Source organism: Ursus arctos, unplaced genomic scaffold (assembly GCF_023065955.2).
Source record: "Ursus arctos isolate Adak ecotype North America unplaced genomic scaffold, UrsArc2.0 scaffold_9, whole genome shotgun sequence".
Lineage (NCBI taxonomy): Eukaryota > Metazoa > Chordata > Mammalia > Carnivora > Ursidae > Ursus > Ursus arctos.
This window is the reverse complement of record NW_026623111.1, coordinates 4,218,255-4,237,788: the sequence shown is the minus strand read 5'-3', so window position 1 is coordinate 4,237,788 and position 19,534 is coordinate 4,218,255. Positions and strand designations below refer to the sequence as shown.

The 19,534-nt window shown below is 53.3% G+C and overlaps 1 protein-coding gene across 6 annotated transcripts in view; it reads left to right on the top strand.

Moving 5' to 3' along the window:
• The window catches only part of TBC1D14 (TBC1 domain family member 14), a 99,216-nt gene that overhangs the window by 61,325 nt on the left and 18,357 nt on the right, over positions 1-19,534 (top strand). For 5 of the 6 annotated variants that reach the window (XM_048211840.2, XM_026486037.4, XM_026486042.4 and 2 more), the window contains 6 exons: positions 7,294-7,412; positions 9,370-9,452; positions 10,656-10,773; positions 12,729-12,835; positions 16,116-16,196; positions 17,057-17,151. In XM_048211840.2, coding sequence (XP_048067797.1) covers positions 7,294-7,412; positions 9,370-9,452; positions 10,656-10,773; positions 12,729-12,835; positions 16,116-16,196; positions 17,057-17,151 — 603 coding nt within the window. Of the gene's footprint in view, positions 1-517; positions 620-7,293; positions 7,413-9,369; positions 9,453-10,655; positions 10,774-12,728; positions 12,836-16,115; positions 16,197-17,056; positions 17,152-19,534 lie in introns of those variants that run through there. The other variant, XM_026486043.4, reaches the window with a different exon arrangement.

Genomic DNA, 19,534 nt, shown 5'->3' with positions numbered 1-19,534 from the left:
TGTCCGCGGTGTCACCGCACCCGCATTCTAGCGCCCCTTCCAGCCAGCCCCCCGGGAGCAGTCGTTAGGCCTCTGTCAGGGTGGGTTTGGGTGGAACGCATCTCACTGCCGAAGAAAGATGAGCAACCGTGTAGAGCATAAACATTGCTCACAGCCCGTGTCCCAGAGCTCAGTCGTGTGAACACTCTGTGTAGCTCCTTTGGTCATACGTGGTTCTCACTTAAAGAGCGCTACGGAGCAGAGCTTTGCCGCGAGTTGGGTGTCCCGCCGCTTGCTCTGTGGAGCGTGCATTTCCCAGCGCTGCTGCTGAGCCGGGGACGCGGCAGAAGCCGTTCCTCCGAGCGAGCCTCCCGGCGTGGGGCGTGCACCCGGTGGGGGGCGGAGGGAGCCGGGAGCCCGCCCCGCCCCTCCGCCCGCGAGCCAGGCCTGACGCGCCGACACGGAGCGCGCGATCGAATCGGCGGCGCGACATCTGCGCGCCACTGAGCGGTCTGCCGCCCCCGCCCCCGCCCGCCGAGCCGCCGCCGAGCCGCCGCCCGAGGTCCCCGGAGCCGCCCGCCGGAGCCCGCCCGGGCATGGAGCCGCCGGCCGCGCGCCCCTGAGCCCGGCGGCGTTCATGGTGAGTGCGGCCGGCCCGGGCGCCTGCATGGGTGCGTGTGTGTGTTGCACACGACTGCTCCAGTGAGCCAAAGCTTGCACGCGGCCGCTGTGCTCCCCGTGCGCCTCCCTGCAGGCTTTGTGTGTGCGGTTCGGCGAGATTTTCTCCCGGGAGTCGGCATCAGTGGGGGCAAGCCGTCGCGACCTCATTGTTGTCATCCCGCAGGGGACTGCAGTTCTGATCCGGGCCAGGCCCGGCACCCCTCTCCCGGGCCAGGGGGGCCTGGCCGGTGATCTGGGGGAGGCCTTTGTGCAGGGAGCAGGGGGGTGGGCCACCTGCACCCCGTTTGGTCAGATGGCAGCAGTGGTCAGGCTTGGTAGAACCCACAGTTCATCTTCAGCACATTGCATTCCCCAGACCGCCTATTAACTTCTGTGTTCTGCGTGTTTTGTGAGGAGCACCACAATTAGAAGAGGTTCCCGGCAGTTGCTTTCCCAAATGCCATTTCCGGTAAGGTGGAGAATGCTCTCTGGGAACAGCCCTGCCGGGGAGCAGCCTGGGAGGTTCTCAGGGGGCCTTCTTACTGTGAGGTCAGGCCGCGGTGACCACCAGGATGGTCTCCTGGAAGGCTGAGCACTTGGGAGACCTGGACAGGCCATTCTTCCCAGCCGAAAATGTCCAAACACACCAGAGCCCCTCTGCCCCAGAACTGCGTGTTACCGATGGTAAAGTGTGAAACCAGCTGTGGCCTTCCAGGCACTTCACTGTTGTGTGGTTTTCCCCATGGCCCTGTTGAGTACCCCTCCTAGTGGGAAATACTGAGAAGGGTAATTTTTTAGTAACATGACAATGGAAGTAATTCCCAGCCATTTTCTGGGTACCTGCAGTGGCTGCCTTACAGTCATCCATTCTCACTCACAGGAAGGGCGAGGGAATGCTGTCAAGGTCACGCTGCTGCTGGTCCTTGAGGAGGTTTGAGGTTGAGACCCAGGCCTGCTGCCGCCCTGGCGCTTCCCTGCAGGCTGCCTGGGCCTCTGCCTGTGCAGGTGTGGTGCAGTGCACAGTGGCTCAGGTGGGTCGTCTGGGGGCCACGTGTGATGACGCACCATGCTTTGTTGCCCACGTACCTCCGGCACTAGCTGTCTTGTCGGGAAAGGCTCATCTTGCCACTGTATACAGTTGAGTCAAGGACTGAAGCACAGGTCTTGGCTGATGGCCTATTCTCTGTTGACTGAGTCGTCCAGGAGTCTTCCAGGCATTTCCGGCCGCACTCTGCCAGCGCTGTGGCTAGCGTTGACGACCCCTCCTGCCATCCTGCCAGGAATGCTGTCTTTCCATTGTTTGAGAAGCTTGATCTTTTCTTTGGCCTTTTAAATGTCTGTCGAGGCCATCTTTTGTTTTTCCTTTTTAGTGGCAAGTTAGACACTTACTTCAGGAGTCTGTCACCCTTATCCTCGCCCTCAGCGCTGTTCACATCAGACACAGGATGTGGATCCTGCCATGGGGTGCATTTCACGGGCTCGCCATGCATCTCACAGTGTACTTTCCAGCTCTGCTCCAGGTTCAGCTCCGCTGTCTCGGGGCTTGTTCCAGCAGCTCAAGGCAGCTTGCTGTTGGGACTTTGATTCAGCGTCATTCCCCACGTAGCGCGCTCACCCTGACCCACACATGAGCCTGCTCGCGTGTGTCTCTTGGCTGCTGCTTGTGCCATCAGGATGCCACTCCTGCATCCTGCCCAGATCTTGCCTGTCCTCTGTCCACTGTTGGGGAACATTTTATGAGATGCTGTAGACATCCGGTCCTCAAGGCTTGCTCTCTTGTGGCATGTTTCATGATCTGCTCTCATGGGCTCTGCTGGCATCTTACTGCCCCTCCCAGAGCCCTTCAAGTCTCAGGTCTGGATCTCCTCAAGTGCCCTGTGTGGTCCCTTCACAGATGAGGTCCCTTGTCCTTTTTCTCCTGCCTGCTAAATGTGTTTTGCTCACGGTCCCTACGTGGAGTTGGGACCCTGCTCCGCTGTCCTGGCTTTTTCCCTGACCCTTTGCTGGGTCATCAGATCACCCCTCAGCTCAGCCCCTGGTTCGGTGGGGCAGGCTTGTTTGCTGCTCTTGCGGGTGTTGGTCTGGTTTTCCCAGCAGGATACGTGGTCAAGTCCTCAGGCCAGGGACTGTGAGCTACTATGCTGACAAATGAGTGGCCTGTAAACTTTTTTGACCCCCACCCCACCTTAGACAATTTAAGTTGAGACTCTGGTCGCAGATGTGACTAGGTATAGAACTGAAGGAAACTGTCCTTACTATGTGGACTCTGCATTTTCTAAAATTGTTTGATTTTGAAGAAAACGTTGCCATGACTGCTTAAACTGATTTATCGCTGGGACTTTGAGGAGCCCTTTTGTCCATCCCCTCTGGGGCTGGGCGGGATGGTTTGTACTGAGCGGCCTGCAGGCTTGTCGACACTTGACCCCGTAAGGGTCCCAAGAAGAGAAGAAACTCTGTGAGGATAGATTGGCCTGAGGCTGATCGTGGCACACAGAAGGGGCTTAGGTTTTGGTGGCAGCCCTGGAACGTGCCTCGCCTCACCTCCTCCCAGGAGGCTTCACAGTTGATGCCTTTCCAGAGATGAGGAAGCAGGCCGAGTGAGGAGCGAGAGGCCTTGCCCCCAGTCAGAGCCAGGCTTACAGCTCACTGTTTGCTTCCAGAGACCTGGCTCTTACCCCATCACATGTCACCCCTAACGCAGATAAGTCACGGCAGAAAGTCGTTTCTCCAGGGATGTTTTATTTGCAGCCCTCCCCCCTCATCCCCTCAAAGGATCCTTAGAGTGAACAGTTGTCTTTTTCTTCTTCTTCTTCTTTTTTTTTTCTGATTGAACATGATCTTATTGCTTGAGTGCGTAGACAAATTCATGCAACCAGGGCAGAGACTGTGGGTGACTCGTATTTCCAGCTGAGGGGAGGGGACTCGCTTGGTCTTATGAATATCGAGCCAACCAGTAAACAGGGTTCTGGGTCAGAATGAGCTGGAATTAGCATCCTTACCCTTTCTGTTCCTCTCAGGATGCTTTCAAACAGCAACAGCTTTCTTAATTAAATGGTAGGGATCCTCAGGAAGATGGGGGGCAAGTCCTTTGGACTTCAGAGTTCTCCCGGTTCTCTTTGCCTGTCACAGAACGCACTTGGGCAAGGCCACGTGAGCCCCCGGAATCACACCAGATCCTGAGGGAGTCAGGCCCTCCTCGGCCAGTGTGTACCTGTTCCTTCGTATCCTCAGCCAGGTGGGGACGCTGGGCAGTGAGGCAGGGCCGACGGGGTCGGGCCCTTCTCGTGAGCGGGCGTGCGGCCTGTGGTGGTGATGGTGGAAGAGGGAAGAGGGCTGTGAGTCCTTTATGGTTTCTAAAGTCGTTTTGTCTCATTGGGAAAATGAACTGTTGACACCTCCGTGTGAACGTCTGGAAGAACTAGGTGTGGAGCCAGGCCTGTGACTGTTTCCAAGGCCGTTTATACCTGCAGTGCTGTTGGAGTTCTGGAAAGGCTTTCCCTGCGATTTCAAGTTTGGGCAGGACAGGCCGCCTCTTTTTTTTCTTTTTAAATCATGCAGTGCTCTGTGTGATTAAAACAGGAGTATTTGCCTTACATCTGCCCTTAATTCAGTATTACAGGTTTCTGTCATGGTTGAAAGCTTTCTTTAGACAGAATGTGAATGAATTACTTCTGCATCCCATCTGTGAGCGGCTCTCATGCATTCTGGAGAGTGCTGGGAAGTGTGGCTGCAGAGCCCAGTGCTTGGCTTCTGATCCCCACTCCTGCGCTCCCCGCTGGGCCAGTCCCTGCCCTCTCTGGGCCTGTGACCTGTGACATGGGGACAGAGGCAGCTCCTGGCACAGAGGGCTGGCGGGAAGGGGAAGTTAGGCTGACTCGTGTGTGTCAAGTCCCCCGCCAGGCGTCGGGCTCGTTCGCGGCACTGTTTGCGCTTGTCGCAGACCTTCTGAGTGTTCACTGGAGAGATCTGATGTTTTTTGGTTATGAATCAAGGCATTTGGTTAATTTTACTCCTTTTTGTATTTGTGCTGTTTGCAGACTTTGCAGAGCTCCTTGATTATTTGGCCCTAGAGCTTGCATGCTTGCTTGCCTTTTTTCTTTATACGCTTGTTTCAGGTCTGACGGTAATGGCATTCGGCAACCAGGGCTACGCTTTATCAAGAACTTCCTGTGCACCGAGCCTCTCCCTGTTCCTTGGATGGTCCCCTCTGGTTGGTACGGCTTCCATTCCCCTTCTGCACATGTGGACATGAAGCTCAGGGATTCTAAGTACGTGTTTTGCTCGAGGTCACAGTTGGTTCTTGGTGGATCTGAATTTGCTCCCATACCCATCTGGCTCCAGGGGCCACACTTCACCCGTGTGGGACTGGGCCTCTTTTCCCTCTAAAACTGCACACCTGTTTGAGTGTATTCACAAAGAGATTGGCTGGTGCTGAGTGGCGGAGTGGCCAACCCCAGCCCCTTGCTGGCTGCGTACTTGGGGGTAAGTCACTTCACCCTGAGCTGCCCTATCTGTAAAATGGGGTGAGACTTGCCATGGAGATTGTTACGGAGATAGAAGGAGACGGTGTGTGTAAAGCACACGAAAGCAAATGGAAATGGGTGTCTGCATTCTGGGACATTTAGCTTGGGGCTCGTCCTCTCTGGCCTTGGCGTCTAGTTCCCTAGGCCAAGGGCAGCAGACGAGCAGCCCCTTACGGGGCATATTCATCCCTAATTCTTGTTCAAATGCAACATGCCTCAGAATCTTTCTCAACACACAGCTTTTGGCAGATTGTTTATAAAATCCAACACTTAGACATCCTGGTGCTAGATGTGAAGCTTCCGGTGGCTTGATGCCGTGTTAAGTCACAGCTGAGTGCCCAAAACAGTGTGTGCTCAGATGTTGACTCGATGACAAACAGAGGCTGTTTTCTCAGTTTAGGGTAAGTAGAAGTCATTTTAGTATTTTAATGGAACCGTTTTAAGTCCGCGTAGACCGCGACGGCGTCTAATCTCATACATCCAGATGCACAGAAACTGCCCCCCCCCACCTGCTTCTTGTGCACCCCTTCTCACAGCCTGTGTGAGGAAATAAATACGCCTTTCTTTTTAGAAGCTTCTATAGGCTCTTCTGGCTGAGAGAATAACTGCTGGCCAAATAATGTTACTAGTAACACTCCCCTGGCAGCGAGTGTCCACTAATTCATTTAGCAATTAATTGCTTTCCACTCATGGTATTGCTTCTGTTGTTATCTGGAATGGTTATTTAAATCTTGGGTTAACTATTCATTTGCTTGACCTGTCTCGCCAATTAGATTGTCTTCTCTTAAGCGGGAGGGTCCTGAGAGCCTCGTCTATAATAGGCAATAAGAAAGTATTGGTTCTTTTTTTCTTTTTGGCAGAGGGCTAACCGTGTGTACACACACACACACGCACACACACACGCACACACATGCTGTTTCAGAAGCTAGGCTCTTTGGTGCCAACTTGCTTGACTCTCCTGAACTCTTCTGGTCGGGCATTTGGAATGTGGGTCACCAGGTGTGACCAGGCTTTTGTGGCTGCAGTCCATGGGACACATTAGTTACCCAGTGCTAGTGAGGAGGCTCGGGGCACAAATATTTATGTAACAACTTGCAGTGATGGCTTCATACAAAGGTGTTAAAAAATTTTTTTTATGCTTCTCCTTTTAAGAATGAAATGGCATTTGCAACAAGTGGATGGACCTGGAGCCTGGAGTGTGTTCTGCTAAGTGAAATAAATCAGACCGAGAAAGGCAAATACCATCTGATTTCACATATATGTGGAATGTAAAAAACAAAGCAAAAGAATAAACAAAAAGCAGAATCAGACCCACAAATACAGAGAACACACTGATGGTTGCCAGAGGAGAGCTGGGGGCGAAGGGACTAAATGGGTGAAGGGTAGAGGGAGACACAGGCTTCCAGGTACAGACTAAGTCGTGGGAACAAAAGGCCTGGCACAGGGAACACCGTCAGTGATGGTGTAAGAGCGTTCACGGTGCCGGGTGGCAGCCACACTCGTGGTGGGCACAGGTCACACAGAGAAGCTGAGTCACTGTGTCCACACCTCAAACTAAGGTAACGTCGTGCCATCTGTACTTCAATAAAAAAAATATATCTATGAAAAGAAACTTTTAATCATCTCTGCAAAAACTGTTTAAACTTTTCCTCATTTCAGAAACTATTTGAAGGGCTAACAAAAATACATAAAATGCCATGACATAAAAGGAATAGAGTTTGAAATTTTGGTTGGAGGTGGGTATATGAGATGAAGCCCACTGGGTCAGATGAACGCTAGAGTGAGCCTCCCAGTGGCCCCTGCAATAACGAGTACAAGCCGACATTGTCCAGAAGCCAGAAAACACCTCTTATATAACTGGAGAACCACAGAAAGCCTGAGGTGGGGCTGCTGGGATGGTGGTCCTCAGTGACCCCCCTCCCCCGCCCCAGCAGCAGGGGAGGCCGCAGTCTTCACTGCAGAGCTCTGCAACCCCTTTAGTTGGCAGTGTTTCCTTCTGAAAAGGAAATAGTTTCAATGTGCTATCCTGACTTAAAAGACTTCATTACAAAACAGCTTTCTTGCACTCAGAGGGGCTTCATGATATCAGAACTGGGCAGGCCCAGAGTTATCCCTTGTTTCTTTGTCCCAGGAATATGAAGACAAGGCTGGACGACCTAGCAAGCCACCCTCTCCTAAGCAGAATGTGAGGAAGAATCTCGATTTCGAGCCACTGTCCACCACCGCACTCATCCTGGAAGACAGACCAGCGTGAGTCTTAAAAAGAATCTCTGGAAAGTTTGCTCAAGTAGATAAGTTCAATTTGCTGATGACCTTTGTGTTAGAAAAGAGCTCGGGTCACCAGAGGGAAGAAGAGTAAATCCTAGCACATGTTAAAATCCTCAGTTCCTCTTTATTCCCTATGTTAACATGTGTTCAATAATAGTAAAATAATAGTAATAATAAACTGATTTGCAAAACCATCCTTTAACACAGAAGTTTTGACCAAGGTTTTCCATTCAGGTGGTTTTTCATTTTAATTTAGCATTTAGAAATACTTAAGTAGCCACTGTAAATTATGGGCTGGTTCCTAACGGCAAGAAACACAGGCAAGTGTCCTGCAAAGGGGGTGTTGCGGGGGCATCACAGCCTCTTAGGGGACTGTCGGTGCGTGGGCTGAGTGATCTTACCAGGCCCGCCTCTCCCCGGACCCCTAGTGTCCATCGGTGGAGGAGATGGGCTTTGATGACTGGTTTACACATCATGTTTGGAGGCATCAGTGGGGTAAAGGGACTGCTGTGTTGTCCCAGGCCACGCATTGTTTCTCTCTGAGTATGGAGCTTCCATGAGCACTGTGTTTGAATAGAAAGATCCCACAGCTTTGAAAAGAGGGACAAAGAGAGCTTGTTAAAACAGTGGTTCCTTAGGTCCCTGCCCACCCTGAAATTTAAAACTGATGAAATGTAAAGAAGAGGGGCGCCTGGTTGGCTCAGTCATTAAGCGTCTGCCTTCAGCTTAGGTCATGATCCCAGCGTTCTGGGATCGAGCCCCTCATCGGGCTCCCTGCTAGGCGGGAAGCCAGCTTCTCTCTCTCCCACTCCCCCTGTTTGTGTTCCCTCTCTCGCTGCCTCTCTCTCTGTCACATAAATAAATTAAAAAAAAAAAAAATCTAAAGAAGAAATGGGTTGTCTTCCCTTTTTTTTTTTTTTAAGATTTTATTTCTTTATTTAGAGAGCGCACACATGTGAGTGGGGGAAGAGAAGGGGAGAGAGAATCCCAAGCAGACTCCATGCCAAGCGTGGAGCCCGATGTGGGGCTCGTTCTCATGACCCCAAGATCATGACCTTGAGCTGAAATCAAGAGTCGGACACCTAACTAACAGAGCCACCCAGAAATGGGTCTTCTGATGTGAATTCTTGGTCCTTGGGAATTGCGGGTGTGTGGTGAATGGGGAGAGAGTCCCTGCAGTGCAGGATTAAGAAGGTGGGTAGGGACTCCGAAAGAGCCCACTGGGGACCACCCTCCCAGCGCTGTCAGAAACAGGGCCTGTGGGAGGAGGCGCCGTGCCCTCCGGCAGAAAGGCAGGCGGTCATTCAGAAGATGCCAGAAGGGGGGCTGCGCCGTGTGAGGAGCTCAGCGGCCTGGCCTGCCGCCTCCCGGTTGTCGAGTGCCCGCAGACTCACCAGCACGCTTCGGAAAGAGCCTGTGCGTTTGAGGTTTTTACCCAGGGTTGAAGTTGCATACTCCATTTGGGGGCTCAGAGCTGTGATGCACATTTGTATATAAGAGAAACAAAACAGGTGAGCCGGTAGCTGAGACATGAAGCTCACGCCCTTGAGAAGCCGGCCGGGGAGCGGACGCTTGTCCTTGGGGTCCCTGCCCCACCGTAACTGGGACAGCTGTGCGTGTGCTGCGTCCGCTCCCCGTCGCTCTGGAGACTGAGGTGAGAGATACCAGAAGACGAAGTGTTTATGGAACTATGGGCAGTCGTTCCGTTCTTTCTACTAATCTTTGTACTTCAGATTTTTTTAAATAAGGAGCTTGTTTTACTTCTGTAGGCAAATATTTTTAGTTTATGAAATTGCTGTGTCTTGGGTCATCTTAACAAATGCAGTTTTTTGATATTTTGAGTTTTTCATTTTTTTTAGTAAATAATTCTTCAAGTTTTGTTTTTCAAAGACTTTTATTTGACGTTTATAATGGTGAAAATCCTCTATTTTCTATCAAGAAATCTCCCAGCGAAGCCAGCCGAAGAAGCCCAGAAGCACAGGCAGCAGTACGAAGAAATGGTGGTCCAGGCCAAGAAACGAGGTAACGCGGTGCGCACGTGTTGCGTCTGTAGGCCACCGCGGGATGCCGTGTCTTCCTGGAGATTTTCTTTGTACCTCTTTGGAGCCTTAGAACCTGAACTTGGCGAATGCCTAAATATTGTGAAATTTATAATTTTCCATCAAAAGCGTATGTTCCTACTATCTGTTGTTCCTGGTAGCTTTCTTCAAGGTGGTAACACTTCGAATTTACCCAAGAAAAGAGACCACTTAGGACAGAAGTGCTAGGCTGGGGAAATTGTCAGCCCGTGGTGATGGGCAAACTTCCTCCCCTCTCTGGGCCCCGCTTTCCTCATCTACAAGAAGATGTGACTGGATTTGAATTTGGTAAAATCTGTGCAGCACTTAAAATCCCTAGGACGCCAGCGTGTTTAGGAAGCATACGTAATAAACCCAGCGTGGCCCATCCCACTGTTAACTCCGCGTAAACAGGCAGGGCATTCTGACACCTGCTACAGCGTGGACAGACCTTGAGGGCATTTCGCTCAGCGAAATAAGCTACCCAGAGGACACACACCGTGTGATTTTACTGACATGAAGCCCCCAGAACAGTGAGGACTGTAGAGCTGGAGAGTAGGGTGGCGAGCCCCTTCAGTCGGGGAAGGTGAGAACGTTCTGGGTGGTGCTGACGGCTGCACAACTGTGTGAACACGTACTCGGTGCCACTGGTTGTGCCCTTAGAATGGTTAGCATGCCACGTTTTGTTTTAGGTGTCTTACCCCAGTGAAAAAGTACTGAAGGCCTGTGTAGATGAAGATGTGTGGTATTTCTCAGAGTTGCTCCTCACACGCTGGGACTTGTGCCTGAGCTGTGGGCGGTGAGGCTAGAGGTTCAGTTGGGAAGGGGACGGGCAGGGGGCACAGGGGGTGTCTGGTGGTTGGCAGTGTTCTGGGTTTGGCTGGGGGGTGGTTTCGTGGGTTTCTGTCTTGTGCTAGTTGAACCGTGTTCTTAACTGTGTACTCTGCTGTGCGTTCTGCTGAAAAGCTTGCCGAGAGGAGGACAAGGCCTAAGCATTCTGCGCCCCGTGAGGCCTGAAACGGGTGTTGGGAGGGAAGCTTCACGGCCCCACTTCGGTGGAGTTCTCTGGGTGGTTTTGCAGCATGACTCTGAGCAGAGTCACCCCACGTGAGAGCAGCGGGCGTCCGTTAACAGGCGCTCTCTCCTTGCTTGTGATCGTGGTGTGCAGAGCTGAAGGAGGCCCAGCGGAGGAGAAGGCAGCTGGAGGAGAGGTGCCGACTGGAGGAGAGCATTGGCAATGCCGTCCTTACCTGGAACAACGAGATTTTGCCTAACTGGGAAACAATGTAAGCTGTGGTGTGGTGGGCACTGCTGACAGCCAGGCGTTTCCCTCTAGAATCTACCGCTAGCAGTGGTGTTAACTGCAGCTCCCATCACAGCCTTGGGTGAATTTACCCCCTACGTTTACGTGGCGTGGGGTCTCCCTCCCCACCTCGGTTCAGCCCTGCCATTCCTTAACTGGACGCCGTGACAGCCCGCTTCAGACCCCCAGATTGTCTTTGCTCAGTAGCCTGAGGGATCTTCTAAAGCCCAGGTCTGTGTTCCCCCCAGTGTAGGATGCCCGTGGCTTCCTGCTACTCTGTATACGATTTGAATTACTTTGCTTAGCTGATGGGATCTTTTGTGAGATAACCCACCCCTTCCTCTCTGGGCTCACCTTCCAGCTCTCCTTCCTCGATGACCCCTCTCCTTATGGAGCCTCAGGACCTTTGCATGTTCCATCCCCTCTGCTTAGAAGTCTCTTGCCCTATAACCCCTCATCCAGCTAACTCTTCGTCCTTTAAAGCTCAGACTTCCTGGCGGAAGACTTTCCTGCCCAGGTGACTGTGGTACCCAGAGCCCTGGGTACACCCCACGCATCTGCTCCAGTGTATGTTGTTCTCTGTCTGAGGATGGGGATCAGGTCTTGGATAACACCCCCAATGGCCGGTACCCAGCAGAGTCTGGCAGCTGCTGTCGTCTTACAGCCAAGAGGCAGCTGTAGATCTTTTCTTCCTGTACGTTCAGATGGGGAAGGGAAGCGTGTGGACAGCTGTCCCAGTCCCAGGGCCACGCGCAGAGGCGGGTTGCTCCTTCTGGGCCTCAGCCTGTTCGCGGGCACTGCCAGGGAGCGTGGTTGCGAGTCTCCCTTCAGGCTTATCCCTTTCCACTTGAACCGGATGTCAGGATGTTGGGGACTTGCTTCTGGCACTTGCCTGGGTGTTACTCGCTCTCGCTCAGCCCTGCTGAGGCTGCCTGCTAGGAAAACAAGCTATTCCCCGAGCCCACTTTTCTAGGCAGTGTCTTTAATAGGCTGAACACTCTCAGGAAATACTTTTCTCAAAGGGGACCCAGTAACAGGATGGAGATGATGCTCAACCCCTGGGCTGTCTCCCTGTGTGGCTGCGGAACCCCCCCCCCCAGTGCCTCCTGCCCTTACTGGTGCTTGATAAGATCTCAACGCGTGCACTCACACAGCAGCCCCCATTTAGCGCACCTGCCGGGCGCCTCTCTGCTCTGTCCCACTTGACCTTCACAGTGCCCTTCCAGGGGAGGGTTTCAGCAGCTGGATGGCAGAGAGGAGAAGTAATCTGCCCTGGGTTCCGCGGGCAAGGGTGGAATCGGGATGCAGACCTGGTTTCTGTCGCAGCAGCCCACGGTCTACCCCCTGCGCTGCGTTGAGAAGCACCAGGGGACCCCTGGCACCTTTACGTTTGTCCCGGGTGTTGGCGGTGCGTGTGCATCGTGGCCCGCAGACCTCCACAACTGCGTGGTTCAGCATTCTGAGTTAGCCGCGTCTCCTCTGCCGCTGGGGCTGGGCAGCTCACTACCCGAGTGACTGGCCTGTGTGCGTAGTGCGGTGGCCGGCTGCTGGGCTCTCGGGGCTCACCGCAGCTCCGCAGCACTGCCCCCCTGGCACCCTGCGCCATGCCCAGCTGTCTGCGGTTCCTGCAGCGGCCCGGCTACTTCTTGTTCCGTGCCTTCTGCTCAGAAAGGCCTTCCCGTCCTTTACCTGCTTCAGCTGCTGCCGGTCACTCGGGATTCAGCTCCAGAACAGCGCCCTCCCTGCTCACGCATTGTCCCTGTCACAGTCGTTGTTGACCTCCTGGCCTCTGGAACGCTGGGCTGCAGCTCCCTGAGGGGAGGGGCTGTGCATGCGACTCTGTACCCCCGCTCTTCTGGTCCGGGGCTGGGCACCCAGGTGGCCGATGTTTCTTCATTGAGAACAAACTCGTAAATCCATGCTTCCGTTTTTGTCCAGGTGGTGCTCTAGAAAAGTTCGAGATCTGTGGTGGCAGGGAATCCCTCCCAGTGTGAGAGGCAAAGTCTGGAGCTTAGCCATCGGCAACGAGTTAAACATCACCCATGGTGAGTAACTTGCCTGATCCTAGGCCTGGAGAGCGTACCCTCTGCCCCGGCCACCTTCCACCCCCAGTCCTCTGGCTTCTCCTGTCCCCTTTGCCCCAAGAGGAAGAAAGGCAGCCATCGCCATGTCTTCTGAGAGGCCCGGTGACTGTGTCCTCCAGGAGGGAGAGACGGCAGGGAGGCCGGGTCACTCCTACGTGCTTCAGTGAGCTGGTGGTTCCGAGCAGATGCCTACCTTCTTCCTGATAACTGTCCTCTTCCCTGGCTAGACAAGGTGGCACGTACAGGTTTCAAAGCAGCGGCGGGCTGGGTTCTCTGAGTGCTGTGGGAAGCAAGCGTCGATGGGGGCGTGACAGTGGAAGGGAGGCGCGTGTTCTGTCCGCGGAGGCGCCCTGGGTGGGGTACTGTTGGGGTGTTTTTGCAGCATTTTGTCCCAGGCAGCTTATATATGAGTACCTTAGAAGGACAGCTGCCGTGCCAGGCCTGGGGTCCCTGAGTCCTGGTAGCCGAAGGCCAGAGGGGAGGTAGAGACGTGCACTCCGCTTTCTTCGGGCTCTTTGTCTCGCCGGATGCCCCTTGCGGCGTGCGGATGATCGTCCCCCAGCAGCCTGCGCCCCGAACTGGCTTCCTGCTCCGTGCCCAGCACCCCACGAGGCTGCGCGTCCAGAGGGAGGTGGACACTTTCCTCCCTGGCTGCAGGCTCGGCTCTGAGGCAGGAGCCTCTCCTGCTGTCCTTTGTGTTCGTGCCCAGCGAGTGCTTGTGCGGTTGATGGTGGCACTTTTCACCCCGTGGAGACATTCGAGTGGAAAACAAATTGATTTATATCTTCTCTATGTAGCTAGGGTTCATATTTTTTTTTATCTTAGAAGATTTGGATCGTATCCCACGGAGATAGCCTTGTCCAGGCAGGCGTTCTCCGTCTTGAGTGAGGTCAGCGGGCCGTGTGGATGGTTACTGGTTTCTGTTTCTAGTGACCTCCTCCAGGCTCCATTTCTGGCTCATTTTAGCTTTTTTACCTGAGAGGATCGTATGTAACGTTTAACTTGTAGGAATTGTTTGTAGAGGTTTGGAGAAATTGCTGAGTATTTACCTCAGTCCTTGTTCTTGAAAATTTTCTAAACTCTATCAACAGCTGAACATAGTGCAGAGTCCTCGTGTGTGTGTGTGTGTGTGTGTGTGTCTGTGTGTGTGTCTGTGTGTGTGTGTAACTGTGTGTGAGTGTGTGTGTGGTTCTCATTGATGCCTGGGTTGATTTTAGGGAAGTTAGAATCTTCTGTGGACCTTATCAGAGTAGATGGGGCTAAACAGCTAGTTAATCAATTATGTATCTTGAAAGTTTGTCTAAATGCTGATACTGGTTCATTTTGTTTCATTGCATCTTTCTCGCGATTGGCTGCCTGGTGTCCATTGCTGCCCCCAAACCACGTGCCCTGGATGCTGCGGTCCCACCTGTCCTGCTCTCCGCTCTGTCACCTGGGCCTGGCCCAGCTCTCTGCACATGGCAGGCTCTCAAGGAGTATTCGTTGAATGAATGCGTGCCACCTTCTTGGGTTCTCCTTAATCTCAGTGTTACTGAGTAGTTAAGCCAATTTAAGAACGCAGATAATCGTGAATTCTGGTTGTTGAGGCCTGGCATTGCACTCGGTTCTTTACTCACATATCTTCTCTAACATCGACAACCCTCCTGAGAAGGTTAGGGACCGTGTGGTGCGTGCTGGAGTCAGGATTCTCTTCTACCCCTGGCTGAGTCGGAACCCTGCGTTCCAACTTGGAAAGCCCTGGACATGTGCTCTTTAAAGTTGTGCTTGTGAGATTGGAAACTTCTAGGAAGTCAGTGTCGTACTATTATTAAACCTTCACTCTTAGGGAAGTCGGCTTTGGGCTTTGAACCTGGGTCTGGGAGGAAGGTGTGTTGCTGTCCCCCTCATCGCTGCAGACACGGCGGTAAAGCCACAGATGTACTTTTAGGGCTCCGACACTGACTCATTCTGCCCTGAGGCTGTGGGCGTCTGTGCTTGAACCGTCACATACCTCTTCTGGCACGTGGTTCCCAGGGGTCAGGGGCCATGCAGTGGTTTCCTTCCGTCTTCTGCTAAAATGATTAAAGCCAAGCCCACCTCCTGGAAAACCGCGAGCAGGCAGGTTCCCCAGACCCTCCCATCTGGGGATAATAGTGTGAAGTTACATTTCATAGTTGTACCCTCTTCTGCCCTGACCGACCAGCATGCAGTGAGTCAGATCGTTAACAAGGCCGGATACAGGTTATTAGTCAAGGTTTCACTTGCTGGGTCACAATACTGTTAATACAACTTGGCTTATATTTTAATAAACAGCACACACTGGAAGACAGAGGTGCTCTGCTTTGTTTTCCAAAACTAATGGTGGGAAAAATAAAGTGACAGAAATTCTCTGGGGAGCTGCAGTTAAAGTCTCAGTGATCCCCGGATGTGGATGAGGGACCCGGGGCTGGGGTGAGCGGCCCGGGGAGCCTGCGAGGCCTCTGCGGGTAGAGCCCTCACTTTGGTTCCTTCAGGAACGGGGCGTGGATATACCTGCAGAGGGCTGTCTGTGATAGCAAAATCTGTGAGCCCGAGATACTATTTCACTGTTCCTAAGCTGCTCAAAGAGCAGATTTACTGAAAAAGAAAGTTGTAAGGATGGGAAGATTTGGAGCCTGCCGTATGGGGGCTCATTCTGGGAATCGGCTGCCAGCAAGAGTCCTGGTGTCGCCAAGCCTCTGGCCATCGTGCTCGGCCCCTCCCCGCTTCCGCAGCGCGACGAGGAAGGCGGGGCCGTGGCGGTGGCAGCCACGTCTGGTCTTCAGCCGAAACCACATGGGTTTCTGCTGGTCTCTGCTTCCCTCCGTCGGTCAGATGTTCGTGGATTGTATTGATGGGTGTCAGTCCAGAGCCATGTGCTCTGGGCGCATAAGTGAGTGAGAGACCTTTGTGGTCTCACCCCTGACGAGCTCTCAGTCCAGTAGAGGCAGTAAACTCAGAAACAAGTCCGAACAGAAGCGTCGTAGGGGCGGGTTGTGTAATTTAAGTACATACCCAGCATTGTGGTAATATTTTGTGAATTCTTCCTTAATACCTGGTGATGTCTTTAGGCAGCAGGAGGACCTTCAGGCCGCGCTGGGGGGAATTGTGTGTGTGGGCCCCTAAGTGCGCGGTCTGAGGTTGAACTGTAAGTATTGGGATGAGGCGATCGTGTGCTCTCTGCGTCTTTTGAGGACACATACTCCCATGTGCCGTGATACTTACCCTGAGACTTTTCTTCCAGAGCTCTTTGACATCTGTCTTGCCCGAGCCAAGGAGAGGTGGCGGTCCTTTAGCACGGGAGGCTCTGAAGCAGAGAACGAAGGTATACACCGTGTGAAACGCGGGGGGCTGCTTGGGTCCGTCGTGTCGTTATTAACTACACAACCGACTTTCCTTAGCTGAAGTAGTGGTTAGTGCAAATTTATGAAAAGCCTCATGGGTAAAGGGATTTGGGCGGGGGTTAGAGCAAGCGAGTTGAAGAACACCAGTTCCTGAGACACGTTTGTGTGGAGACAGGAGGGCCGATCGTAACCGGTGTGGTTTCACTAGTCCCGGGATTGTAGCAGCCTGGCTCCCGGGACAGGTCGAGTGCTGGCTCAGACAGGAGTTTGGGAACGACTCCAGAGGGACAGGAACACCGCACATTTGCTAGATGATGCTTTTAGAATGCCCCACGGTGCGCAAGAATGATTCCTGCTGGTGCTCAAGGAGCGTCTCGTTTACCGATCTTTGTTTATCCTGTCTGTGTGGTATCGGAATTCAGAAATACAAAACCTGTTATTCGTAAATAGTTGTCAGAAGTAGTGCGCAGGAGTGGCCCCTGCAGTCAGGGCCACACATCCTGAGTTCACACCAGTGATGTTCTGGAGCCAAGGCGGGTGCGTTTTGGGTATATTCCCTTCCTTGTCCTTCCTTCCACTGACTGTTGTTGCCGTCAGGAAATATCAGGTGAAATATCAGGTGAGATTCTGATTCCGGACTCTGGGAAATCCCTAATGAGATCCAGCCTCAGCTGGTGCTGCGAGCTGTTGCTCGCCAGATGCTCACGGTGGACCGTGTTGGCTCCCGCCATAATCAGGCCCGAGAACAACGTCCCGTGTCCATCCCTGCCACCCTTCAGAGCCTGTGGTGATTGCACATGTCTGCCTCTGACACGTGTCATGATTCTTCGTCTTTTGATAGATGCCGGGTTTTCAGCCGCAGACAGAGAAGCCAGCTTGGAGCTGATTAAACTGGACATTTCTAGAACGTTTCCTAATCTCTGCATTTTCCAGCAAGTAGGTGGTGGTAATTTGTTGCTTTAAGTATGTTTTGTCTAAACGTCATAGATGCCAAACTGCACGTATTTGTAATCAAGTTTGAAAAGCACTAGGGGTTTGGGGGTAGGGTGGGGGAGGGCAGGCTATGTCATCACATTTAGACCTTTACAGATGAGGGTAACTCATCCTTCTGCTTTCAAAGGCAGCCCTGGCTCCTTTTATGATGCATGGACACAAGCCTTGGTAGGTCTGGCCCAGGAAGGGCCTCGTGTGCTGCTCCACCTGACAGAGCTTCCCTGGCCGTGGCTCGGTTTTCAGGGCTGCACGCACAGCACTCCCTCAGAAGACGGGCTGGGGAGCCTGGGGTGCCGGTGGGGGCGTGCGGAAGGCCTCGGCAGCTGTAGCTGTGGCGAGCGTGGGCTTCTAAGCAGATGGCCCAGGAGAGAACGGGGACTCCCCTGGGGGCAGAACCAGCCACGGAAGATGGGATGGAGTAGCCACTTTTGGATGGCAGTAAAGAGAAACGTGGCCTCTCCTGTGGGCCTCTGAGCTAGCCCAGGCCGGCAGTGGGTTTGGGAGTCATCGGGATGGAGGGGTGTGAAGAGCTCTTCTACTGACAGCAGACGTTTCCCTGGGGGTCTTGTTTGACCCCTCCCATATCCAGTATGTAATGGTTTTTGGCAGTTCCTGTTTCTCAGATGTCCTTGAATCTGTCCTTGCCTTGTTTCCGTCTTCTTGTGGATCGCTGTGCCAGCCTCCACACATGTCCCCAGCCTCCTCTTTGTGCTCACCTTGGCGCTTGCCAAGCAGCCTTGGAATCCCCGACCTTGGAATCAGGCCCGTGTTTCTGGTATCACGCCATGCACACATTGGATAACCAGTAAAGGGTAGTGGAATGAACCGGAACACAGAGTTCACCAGCCACGTGGAAGGAGCCAGGCATGCAGATGCACATGTTAGACACACATGGGCTCTGCGGAAATGCCGGTGTGCCCCAGCACAGAGGAGCTGCGGCCATTCTGCTGGGAGTCCCGCATGGGGGCAGGGGATGTCTGGAATGGGGTTGCGGAGGAAGGGGCCCTCAGGCTGCGCTTGGACTAGGTTTGAATGACAGTCTGAGCAGATGATGGGAAAGACATTCCAGGTGGAAGGACTAGAACAGAAGCATCAGAGGGTGGGGGGTGCAGGGGATCCCCGCCTTCCCTCTGGAGGAACGAACAGAGAGCGTGGAGTTTAGTGCAGTGGCCCCCCCTTACCAACTCACCACCATGGCCGCACCAGGAACCTGTGCGGTTTAGCCGTGCTCTGGAGGAAGGAGAGTGTCAGGGCCGTGTTGCCGACAAAGGGAGTCGGGGAACCAAAACGGGGCCCAAGAGGGTGCTGGCATCCTTCCGACGCTGAGGACCAACGTTCCTAGACCGGGGACCCAGAGTGATCTCTGTGCAGTATCTCATGGGGACTCCGCCTCGGTGACTTTGAGATTCACCGGGCAGTTATCCTGGTGCAGGGGGGTGTGTTCAGAAGAAGACGAGGGGCTTTTGGGGTCTCTTTTGGGTGCGGTTGGGGGTAGATGGCAGAGAACTTGGCTTTTCTCTCTTGCTCTGGGTTCCTTTGGGTGCGTCCTTCAGTCTGTGGCGCCCTGAGCTCTGAATTCGTAAGTGGGTATTACCAAAAAACAAAGTGCAGTGGGAAGGGAGAGTGTGGGGAGATGTCCAAAGCAAGGGCATGTGGAATGGGGGCTGCCATCCGCCAGCACTGTCTTTTCCTCAGAGAAAGGAGGGTGGCGGCTGTTCTTCAGAGAATAGCAGGGTGGAGAATCTTTTAAGTTAAAAGCATTTACCTTTAAGAGAAGTTCAGCATAGCTCTCTTGTCTTTCTCATTCGGTGACGGTCCACAGCAGTGTCCAGGTGGGCATTTGGCACTCTGCCCCTGAGCTCCCTGCCCGTCCCCCCTTCTCCTCCCCTCTTGGCACTGGATGCCGTCCGTTTTTACCTTCCCATTGTGGGCTTTCCTTCTTTGGTCCCTCTGATTTAGGAGTGTCCCTTCTTTGACCTAACTTCTCGTATATGCCAGAATGTGATGATCTGGGCCCTGGCGTCCTTTTGTCACCTGTGGAGTGACGTTCTCGTCACACACCCTGTACACTTTTTATTCCTGAAGTTGATGGTCGCTGCGTGGGAGCTGTGGACGGCCACTGTGGGATCTGGACCCAGCTGGTCCTTTCACAGTGTCTTCAGACACACTGACATTGCGGGAGGCACCTGTGTTTTCTTAGAAAACCGGAAATTCCAGCACAGGTCTCAGGGACGGCAGGCCTGGAGAATGTTAATCAAATGGTCGCTCTCAGGACTCGACGTTTGCAGGGTAGTTCTTAAACCTGCCATTGCTGAAACACACAAAA